At 48.8% G+C, this 11,246-nt stretch overlaps 2 protein-coding genes across 2 annotated transcripts; both read left to right on the top strand.

Annotated features, from left to right (window-relative positions):
* Nucleotides 1-7,044: 7,044 nt before the first annotated feature.
* On the top strand, nt 7,045-7,707 carry LOC116874953 (putative claudin-24). Its single transcript, XM_032869997.1, has one exon. It carries the CDS (start codon nt 7,045-7,047, stop codon nt 7,705-7,707), a length of 663 nt encoding a protein of 220 aa, XP_032725888.1.
* A 1,361-nt stretch (nt 7,708-9,068) lies between these two features.
* On the top strand, nt 9,069-9,949 carry LOC116874952 (claudin-22-like). Its single transcript, XM_032869996.1, has one exon. It carries the CDS (start codon nt 9,287-9,289, stop codon nt 9,947-9,949), a length of 663 nt encoding a protein of 220 aa, XP_032725887.1. The 5' UTR covers nt 9,069-9,286.
* Nucleotides 9,950-11,246: the final 1,297 nt, after the last annotated feature.

Here is an 11,246-nt window from a genome sequence, read left to right as displayed (position 1 = left end):
ACGTTCTCCTGTCCCAGGTCCTGAACCCCCACATTGGACTTTCCGCTGGTGCTTCTCTCCCAGTCACCTCCGCTGACTCATGCTCTAAGAGGCTGTTGCTCCTCAGAACGGCACTGGAGCCCTCCTGTCTTCCCTCACAACCCCTCAATGATGAAGTCTCGGTCACGCTTTCAAACACCATGGGAAGGCCAACGACACTCCCCGACCCCATGGGGTCTCTGGCTCCGACCTCTGAGCACCTGATGCATTTCCCCAGCCACCCACCTGGCACCCCCATGTGGATGACAAGTAGAATCTCAAATATAAGACCAAGAACCCCTGATTCTTCTCCCTCCTTTCTTTTCCTCAGGTGTCTCCCATTTCAGTACATGGTGCCACTAGTCACCTGGAGGCTAGAGCCAAGATCCTGAGTCACCATCCACCCCTCGGCCCCCACTGCTCGTCCTTAGCAGGTCCTGTTGACTCGATCCCCAGAGCACACACCCCGACTTCTCCCATTTCTCGCCAGCTCCGCCATCCTTCCCCAGCCCGAGCACCACCTTCTCTGCCCCATCCAGCTTCGCGCTCACGTTCCCTGTGCTGGGAATGGTGGCCCCAGGTCCTTGTTCGGTTGACTCCCGTGGATTCGTTCCCAGCTCACATGGCTGGGCCGCCCTCCATGACCCCCACCAGATTCTGCGCTCACTTTGTTTCACCTGTGTCCTGTCTCCCTTCCCACCTGAAGGGCAGGACTGTGCATTTCTCTCCCCCACCTCTCCCTCTGTCTCTCTTTTATTTATTTTTTGAAGATTTTATTTAATTATTTGTCAGAGAGAGTGCGCACTAGCAGGCAGAGAGGCAGGCAGAGGCGGAGAGAGAAGCAGGTTCCCTGCTGAGCAAGGAGCCCATTGTGGGACTCGATCCCAGGACGTTGGGATCATGACCCAAGCCGAAAGCTCTTTTTCCTTTTTTCTATCTTCCCAAAATTGGTGAAAGTTTCAGGGGCACTCAAGTAAATAGATTTCCTGGCAATCATAAATCAAACCAATCAAGTAATTGATAAGAGCTCTGAATTTTAACACATTTTTTTTTAATTGTCCATATCTTAAATGTCTGGAGGCCTGAGAGTCACAGACCTGACGCTGTCTGGGAGGAGAGTGGACCAGAAAAGCACAAGGGGGACATCCCTTGACCAGAACAGCAAACATCAAGAGGTAGGTGGGGGAAGAAGGGGGTTGGCCAAGTCCAAACCAGACCCAGGGCCTTTCCAACTTGTTGTCAGCCCTGAGGCTAAGCTTCAGCGGGGGCTCACCTGACCGTCTTGAGGGGTCTCAGGCCCGAGCTCCTGGAGGCAGAGCCCAGGGTCCTGGTTCTCGAGTGGTAAGCGTGGGAATATTTGAGGATTCCTGCGGGAGATGGTTCGCCTGCCGAATCCTGGGACCCCCGCTGCGTGGAGAGATTCCGATCTGTGACGTCACCGGTGATTCACATCCCGGAAGTGCCGGAGCTGTCTGCTGCTGTCCGCGCCCCCCCCCCCCCCCCGGTTCATTGTTCAGGCATTTTGGGGAGTGGGTCGTTAAACACAGCCGTCATTAAAGTCGCATTATATAAACTAGGAATTGCATTACATGAAAACCAAAAGTATTTATTAATACTCGGGATTATCATTTCCTGATGATTTTAATTCAGTTCTTACCTATGCTCTTGGGGTTATTATATTTTATTATATCTATTTGGTAACAATACCGTATCGTGATGAGCTACAGGCACCTCTTCCCAAGTCTGCCTTCCGTGACTTCACCTTGGAAGCCTGGAACTGGTCACGGCAAGAGTATTGACGCCACGGAGATTGGCAAAGGCTATAACCCAGGGTTCCCACAAACCAAGAGCCGTTGCTAAACGTCGACCAGCGCACCCCTGGGGGCGGGACCCAACAGTGGAGCTGAAATAAGCCCCTTGGGTGGCTCTGAATCCCATGGCCTTCTTGGATCAACTCTGCTCAGTGGTGTAGACTTGGGGGTCCCAGCCCCAGCCTAACTCTGTGCTCCGGGAAAACAATTTAGGCAACTGCATCCAGAGCTCTGCAAATGACCTGGTGGGTGCTGGCCAGGTACTTGCCTCTGTGCTTTAGCTCCGCTGTTTATAAAATGGGTCTGCTGCTAGCACCTCCCGCATTCAGTGCTCTGGGGATGAAATGAGCTACCCCATGTTCAAGTCCAAAGAACGGTGCCTGGGAAGTAGAAGGCACTTGGTAATGGCTGCCTATCATTACCATCTGACAAAAGAAAAAGAGTTTAGTCCAGCAGAGTCTTTTTTCCGGCTTTTATAACATTTATTTTTCCAGGCACCTGGGTGGCTCAGTGGGTCAAGTGTCTGCCTTCGGCTCATCAGGGTCATGATTGCAGGGTCCTGGGATAGAGCCCCACGTTAGGCTCCCTGCTCCCTTCTCCCCTGCTTGTGCCCTCTCTCTCTCTCTCTCTGTCAAATAAATAAATAAATAAATTAATTAAATTTATATATATAGAAGAAAAATAAATGTGATATATATGTATATATGTATATGTATATGTGATATACATATATATCACATTTATTTTTCTTCTTTTGAGAATGCTGCACAGGTTGTAGAAAATTTAGAAAAACAACAATAATGAAAACGGGGGAAAGGAAAAATCTCCATCTTTAGGAACCAGTGAACACCTGGGTGCATGCATCCCCAGCCCTTCTGTCATTGTCCCAAACCTACACTGTGTCCCTCTTGACGCCCTTCCGGAATAGGACACTCTTGTTTGCTAACTCCTGATGTGTGGGCAGCATTTCCTCTCACTGGTCATGCTCAGATGAATCAGGTCGGGCTGTGTCAGCAGCATTACAAAAGGCAACTGGCAGTGTGGGGCGGGCATCTGTCACCGTGCTGGATTCTGTGTTTACCTTCGTTATCACTTAGAAGGACCCACCTCATTCATTATTAGACAAATATTTGTTGAACACACGGCATTGTGCTGTGGTTGCTGGGAAGACAACGGGGTGTCTTGTTTTTATCGGTGAGCTCTTGTGTATTCATAGGGAGAATCTCTATATAGCAGGACAGGGAAGATTTAAAAAAATATATAGGTTTTCTTTTGATTAAAAAAAAATTGTGTTTGGCAGGAGGAACTCCTTTGTCTTTACTCTTAGGTCAAAGTGTCAGGAAAGCTAAGCACCTGTTAGAAGAAGTGCTCCTTCTCCCCTTTATGAAATGCTGGAGGGCTTCCTGGGGGTGGGGTCACCAGGGAGTTTGTAGTCTGTTGGTTAGTTGTTCCTAGTGCCCTGCTGTCTTACAGCAATGCTGGTTCTTGGGGTCTTAGGGTATTTTTCCTCCAAGATGACAAATGAAGCCAAGTACTTCCTCTGGTGCTCCTCCCACTGTTGGCCCATTGCTGTGGAGGGAGGCCGGCAGGCTTGGCCCTCTGGGAGATGGGTGTTCTCTCCAGTGCCTAAGGGGTTTTTTAGGGTCATTTTGAGATCAAAGGATTTGTGTCTCTCCGTGGACTTTAGATTCTAATGTTCTCAAAAGACACCTTGTGGCTCCCTCGTCCCCCTACCCTGTCTCTCCTCAGTCTCTCTGCTTGCACACCTTCCCTTGCAGCAGCCTGGCCACCTGTCTGGGGCCACCAGCTGTGGTCAGCAGTAGCCAGACTACCGTTTGGCCTTGGGTGGGCTTGCCCTTGCGGCTTCTGTGTCTTAGATGATACGGAGACGCTTGCCACCCGAGCCACCATTTTAGGTTTCATAAATGCAAAAATGATCACATTATACCCTTGCTTAGCATCCTTCCCCGGCGGGGCGCCTGGGGGGCTCGGTCGGTTAAGCGTCTGCTTTCAGCTCAGGTCATGAGCCTGGGGTCCTGGGATCAAGCCCCACATCGGGCTCCCTGCTCAGTGGGGAGCCTGCTTCTCCCTCTGCCTGCCACTTCCCTGCTTGTGTTCCCTCTCTGCCCTCCCCTTCTAGGGGCCCCACCCGCTGTCTGTCAGCGGCAGACCCGAGACTCCTTTGCCCTTAGCAGTCTAGATTTACTCCACAGCTGCACGAACGGGTCAATCTGATTGACTTACGGCGACGGAATTTTTTCCCCCAAAAAGGCCTCAAAAGTACCTCCCGTCCCAAGTTTTTCCAGAACCTCCCTAGTCCTCCACCAAGGGAGAGAGGAGAGATGGAGCCTCTGTTCCTGAGAGTGCTCCCCAGATGTGTGGCTTTCGGTAACCTGGGGTTTTTGTTCTTAGATGAATGTTCTGGAGACAGAGATAACGTAGTCCTCCGTACACTGAACAGTGTATTATTATTTTTTAAAGATATTATACTTGTGTTTTACAGAGGAGGTGACATTTGTTTTGTGAATTTCACCCCCACCCTGGGAGCAACGTGGGCTGCCAGCAGCGAGTCCCCCCACTCTGCCCCCTGCTGCCCTCAGGTCCACTGGCCCATGGAGGTGGGAGTTCCTGGGGGTGGGAGGGCTTTGCACTTTCTGGTCCGGAGGAGGCCGCCCTGGGGTCTCCTCTGCCCCGAACTCACACCCTCACACCCCGGCTCCGTGCAGTTCTCTGAATTATCTTATTAGTTTCCTGGTGGCCTCCTACTGGAACGTGAGCCGTCGGGGCAGAGGCAGGGGAAGGGCCCACACACATCCTGGTCTTGATGGTGTGTTTAGCCCACAACAGTCCAGCCAGGGGGAGGTGCTCTACATGTTTTGCTAAAGGCTGAAAGAATAAATGAATTAGGGGGGTTTGGAGAGGGTGGCTGGCTGATGGACATTGGGGAGGGCATGTGCTATGGTGAGTTCTGTGAAGTGTGTAAGCCTGATGATCCACAGACCTGTACCCCTGAAACAAATAACACATTATATGTTAATAAAATTAAAAGAATAAATGAGTTGAGGCAGCGCTTAGAGGTTATCCAGGCCTGACCCTCACTGTGGCAGAAACCTCCCCACAGTAGCCCTGACAGGTGAGAATGAATCTTTAAAAAAAAAAAAAAAAAATTATTTATTTTTTTACTCTGTGACCAAGGTGGGGCTCAAACTCACAGCACTGAGATTGAGAATTGCTGCTCTTCAGACTGAGCCAGCCAGGTGTCCCGAGAATTACCCTTTTTTATTTTATTTTATTTTTAACAATTAAAAAAGAAAAGATTTATCTGAAAGAGAGAGAGAGAGCATGTGTTAGGCGGAGGGGCTGAAGGAGAGGGAGAAGCAGACCCCCCTCTGAGCAGGGAGCCCAATGCGGGGCTTGATTCCGGGACCCCGAGATCACGACCTGAGCCAAAGGCAGACAGACACCCCACCAACTGAGCTACCCAGTCACCCCAAGTAGTATCCCAAAACAGGTTTGGGAAGGAGAGATCACGGTCTCACACGGCAACCTATTCCATTCCATTAAAAAAACAAGCAAACTTCGTTGTGATATCAAGAATCATCTCCTCGTGACTGTTAAGGATTGGTCTCGAGAGCTTTCTGCATCCAGGCTGCCTGCCGGGAGGAAAGCTCGAGCTCACCATTGTCCCAGCGCCTGGGGATGAGGAAGCCTGGACAGATCGACAGCCCTTTCTGGACTCTTCAGTCTTTTTGCAAACCGGAACCACCTCTTACTTTAGCACAACAAGGACAGCAGAATAACCAAGGGATTCTGAGAATTTGTAAAAGTTAAGGACTCCTCTTCTTTTTTAACCTGAAATGCTGGAAAATGCTGAAGAAAGACCCATTCACCTAATGACTCTGAGGCTTACTTTGGATACATCTGGGTCATCAGGGCTCTGTTTTTCTCCTATCTCCTGTCAGGCGACTTCATGAAAACTCTTCTCTGACCCTGGACTAGACTCAGGCTGGTGGTGACGGGCAGTGGTTCTGTTCCAGAGGCTTAGAACCTTCCAGGGCCCTGGCTCCTGCATGTCCTTCCCACACCAGCCTCTCAGACCCCGCCTTCCAGCTGCGGGCACAGGAGGTCCAGGACCCTGAGCAGAGTGGGGTCTGGGTTGTGGGGCCCGGCACTGCTCTGGGACTCTGGTGCGTGTGGCCTCTTATCCCAGCCGACAGGCCCTGCATTCTCTGAGGGGTCCCGTGCCGCAGAAGTGTGCTCTCACGGTGTGGCCTAAATCAAAAGAGCAAACAAGATGGCGCCTCAAAGGTCAGCCCCCCTTGCGGCTCTTGTTTCCACACCCAAACCTTTCTCTTGGACCTGCCAGGAGTCTTCCAACCTGGTGTGACTTTGTCTGTGTGGATTCAATGACAGCAAAGACAGCTCAGCTGTGAACCAAAAAACCCTCTCAGACACTAAGAAATCATGCTTTACCCCAGCTCCTCAACGAGGGTGGAGAAAATCTTAGAATGAAATCCAGAGCTTCCCAGGATTCTCCCCTCCTCACTTAGCACCTCTGGGCATCAGTCTTGTTTTTTTTTCCATTTGAATGAACCCAGTGAACCAGCCTCCACCTTTCAAAGGAATCCAAGGAAACTTTCCTGCCAAGTCCCCACTGAGTGCCTGTGACACTCAAGAACCGGGGCCAGGCTCTTGTGTAGGTTAAGGAAGTCCGAGAAGAATAAAGATTATAGGGAAACAGTCTACCTTTCTTTACAAGGCCTTGTTCTGCATCCCTGAGATCTCAGATTCGGCTACTACAATGAGGTCCTGTTGCAGAAAGAGCTGGCCTTTTATCACCACTTAAAATCTAATTAATCCATATTGAAGCACAAAGATTTCTGTTGTACTTTAGGGTGAGGGGTCATAGAGCCCTCTTTGTTCATCCTTAGACTTATAATCATCAAGCATTGGGGATGTAATTTTACCAAGCAAATTGGAAGGTAACAGATCAAATCCTTATCAGAAAGCCTAACTCATAGTTTTAACAGGGTCCTTCGTCCTTTACATGAAACATTATATTTGAGAAGAACAAAAACGCATTTCAGAGTTTCCCAAGAGTTAATGGCCAAAGCTTATATTCCAGGCAAGATAGGACTGAGAGCATCACACTCCTGACAACTACTGAAGACGGTGGCTCCTATAGGGGGTGGCCCAAGTTGTAGAATCTGTTGGAATGGCTTTCGTCTTCAGAGCAGCAGTGCAACTCATTGGACTTTTATTATCTTTGCTGGGATGGGTTTTATCCGTGATCACCACTTACTTGCCACAGTGGAAAAACCTCAATCTGGACCTAAACGAAATGGAGAACTGGACCATGGGGCTCTGGCAGGCTTGTGTCATCCAAGAGGAGGTGGGGAGACAGTGCAAGGACTTTGACTCCTTCCTGGCTTTGCCTGCCGAACTCCGGATCGCCAGGATTCTCATGTTCCTGTCCAACGGGCTGGGGCTCCTGGGCCTGCTGGTCTCCAGCTTTGGCCTGGACTGCCTGAGGATTGGAGAGACACGGCAGGGCCACAAGAAGGGGCTGCTGATCCTGGGAGGGATTCTGTTCTGGGCGGCCGGGGTTGCGGCTCTGGCTCCGGTGTCCTGGGTCGCCTACAAGACGGTCCAGGAGTTCTGGGATGAGACTGTGCCAGAGATCGTGCCCAGGTGGGAGTTTGGGGACGCCCTCTTTCTGGGTTGGTTTGCTGGCTTTTCCCTCCTCTTGGGAGGGGGCCTGTTGGACTGTGCAGCCTGCTTCTCCCAGGCTGCCCCAGCTTCGGGCCACTATGCAGTGGCAGAAACACTAACTCAAAGTCCATACCTGGAAAATGGAATGGCAGACCCGAGGGTGTAAGGCTTTGACGGGACCGGAGAGACACATCTTTCCACAGCAACTGTGAAGTGGGGTCTACATTAGAAAGGGGTCTTTGTTCTTCAACTAAATCCGTGCTGCTCACATGTTATTAAATAACCACTCTTCTATTCTAGATCTCCCCTACCCCCCAAAATCTGGAGAGGTAAGAAAGAGGCAAGTCTTGTAACTAAAAGAAAATTATCGTGGTAAGCATTACCTAGGTATGGGCAAAAATAATTTCATCGAGCTGGTTATTTAAATCAAAACATGGTGGTGGTTGTCCATTGTAATCAGTATTAAGTTTTAATGTGTTAATTTTATATTAGAAAATTTTTTGGTTTTTGTTTTTGCTGGTAGCTGGAAATCATAAGAATTAGTATCTATTTCCTAAAGGAAAACCCAATCTGAAATCCTTTAAACATTCTGCATTAGCAACAGTGCATGCTCAGCCTGTCCCAAAGTGTGATTTCCACAACGACGACTTTGGTCTTCTTTGAACAGAGGTGGTTTTTGTTTAGGACATTAGCAGGCACCCGTTGTGACAGAATTTGATGAGGCTGACAGTTTTCGGTCCTTAATGATACTCTCACACTCAAAATGCTGGCCAGTCTCCTCTCTTGTCTCTTCCAAGGTTTCAAATCTAAAAAAGATGAGCAATTCCAGAAATGTCTTGTGCTAGATATCCAGATACTGACAGTTTCCACTTCCCCTAATAAAAGCTTTGCTTTCTTCCGTTAAAAATGATCAGCATGAGGATATTGACTTTAGTGGTGAACTGACAAAAGGTGTTCGTTCTGACCTACAAAGTCCTGTTCCTTTACTTTTCTACAATATAGAAAGCAAACTTAAGCAAAGAAAACAAAGTGCCCATGCACACGGGCACAGATTTGACAGAAAGGCAGGGAGGGAACTAGACCTGGTCTTTAGGGCACAGCAAGCATGTGTTATGTTCTATAGGTAGCTCAAGGGTCTTAAAAAAAAAAACAGACCTGATTGAAGGTCTAAAGAGATTTCTGGTCAGATCGATGTATTTGGGTAAGAAATATTTTTCTTGAACCTGCTTTTAAAAAGGGACCACATTCAGTATTACCGCGACGTACGTACAGAAATCCGAGTGATAAAGATGGCAAGGAGACAGGTGCAATTAGTAAGGTAGACAGAAAGGCTTGGAGCTGAACCCAAACTGGGCCATTTTGCATTTAGACTTAATTCTTTGACTTGTTAGAAAGGTTGGGAACAACCTGAGAGCCATCTGTACTGTTAACAATGAAAGGGGGATGAGCACTGCTTAAGATGATCTCAGAGACAAACTACGACCACAGTCAGGGTCAGCCCCTAGGACAGGATCATGGCGCTTGGCCACACCCTGGCATTGTTGCTGGTTGGTGGACTTATTTCCCTGTCCTTTCCTGAAAGTCAGTCAACACGGAATCAAACAATAGCCACTCTGGCAAGAATCCTCTACACATGATGAAGAAATATTTCCGAGCTCTGCGGAGATAGCATAAGGTGTCACACTTCTCTGCACGCCAGTCGAAAGGCAGGAGCTGGTGTGGCTCGGGCTCTGTGGGGCTCAGGGATGGCTTTAGTATTTCGGACTGTGGCACAATTCGCTGGGATCTCACTCTCTTTGCTGGGATGGGTGTTGTCCTGTCTTACAAACTACCTGCCACAGTGGAAAAACCTCAATCTGGACCTAAACGAAATGGAGAACTGGACCATGGGGCTCTGGCAGGCTTGTGTCATCCAAGAGGAGGTGGGGAGACAGTGCAAGGACTTTGACTCCTTCCTGGCTTTGCCTGCCGAACTCCGGATCGCCAGGATTCTCATGTTCCTGTCCAACGGGCTGGGGCTCCTGGGCCTGCTGGTCTCCAGCTTTGGCCTGGACTGCCTGAGGATTGGAGAGACACGGCAGGGCCACAAGAAGGGGCTGCTGATCCTGGGAGGGATTCTGTTCTGGGCGGCCGGGGTTGCGGCTCTGGCTCCGGTGTCCTGGGTCGCCTACAAGACGGTCCAGGAGTTCTGGGATGAGACTGTGCCAGAGATCGTGCCCAGGTGGGAGTTTGGGGACGCCCTCTTTCTGGGTTGGTTTGCTGGCTTTTCCCTCCTCCTGGGAGGGGGCCTGTTGGACTGTGCAGCCTGCTTCTCCCAGGCTGCCCCAGCTTTGGACCACCATGCAGTGGCAGAAACAAGATATCACTGTGAGCACCGGCAGATGAACAAAGCCCATCGGAAAATCTAAGCCAGAAAACATCAGTGGGGTCCATCCCTCAAGAGCAGATCCCTCCTCTCTGGATTTGGTAGGATTTCCTGCTACACAGCCACCCATTCACGGGGCTTTTAATTTTCTAAAATGCATTTCCCTGTGGCTATTCGCTTCGTAAATTATAATTTCCTTCTAAGACAGTAAAAACACTTTTATCTTCTATTCTGAGATCAAAACCACTCAAGACTTAATAGTAATCATACTCATTACTGTGGATGAGTTTTCTTCATTTTAAAATAGATTCGGTGATTGCACAGAGCTGGTAAATAAAACATTATATTAGCACTTACATATCTTTGAAGGTGTTATTCATAGAGATGAATCGTTTTGGCAACTGCTAATCATTTATTGCTTTCAAGTGTGTAAGATCACCTATTATCTTGAAACTCAAGTCTTGTTGCATATTTATTGAGAAAGGACATTAGATTAGACTAAAAAAATTGCTGGTTCTTTGAAAGCTTGAGAGGAGAGAGACGTAGGATATTTCATCTCCTTTGTAATTGGAGACCTCAGGGCCTCTACGGGGCCTTTTCCAAAAGCCAGCCACATTCCTTCATGCCTTCCTTACCAGCGCAGAAGCAGAGGGTGGCAATCTGGTGTTTGGGGAGGTTCACGTAAAATATGGGCCCCCAAGTGTGCTTTGGCTTCGGTGCCCGGTGCTCTGTGGCAGATGGCTGAGGGCCCTGGCTGCCCCGGGTTCTGTGGAGCAGCCCCGGGGTGGGGGTGGGGGGCTGCAGGTCAAGGTCCGGGGTAGGGTGGGGGGAAGCTCCTGGCTCACCTTGGGGACTCCTTCTTTTACTCGCATGATGCAAATAGGCCCTATTTTTCTATCAGCAACACCGACCGCCCAATCCAGAACCATCTCCAGCAAACTGCTGGCTTGGGAAGTTCCTCATGATGGATCTGGTATTTGCTCGGTACAAGGCTCAGATAAACTCTTGTTTGCAACAATCAGAGAAATTGACTGAACAGTACATGACACTGAAATGAAGTATGAAGCAATATGCATCTTTGTTTAAAAAAACAAACAAACCCACTGAACCTTTTTCCACCCACAAACACAGGAAAAGTGCAGAAACCAAAGTTAATCTATGTGATGTATTTGCGTACTTTTACAGAGACGATTAACAGAAACAGAAACATATTCAGAATTTAACCTGATTAAATATTTAGTTCAGTCCTGAGCTTTTGATATTTAATACAATATAGATAAAGTAATAGCAAAAAAAAAGATTTTAGATTTGATTTGCATGCTACAGACAGCTAGATTTTG

The sequence above is a fragment of the Lontra canadensis genome, unplaced genomic scaffold (assembly GCF_010015895.1).
Source record: "Lontra canadensis isolate GAN:19392208 unplaced genomic scaffold, GSC_riverotter_1.0 scaffold39, whole genome shotgun sequence".
NCBI lineage: Eukaryota > Metazoa > Chordata > Mammalia > Carnivora > Mustelidae > Lontra > Lontra canadensis.
Note: the sequence above shows the minus strand (reverse complement) of the source record. Positions and strands in the feature narration are given on the sequence as shown.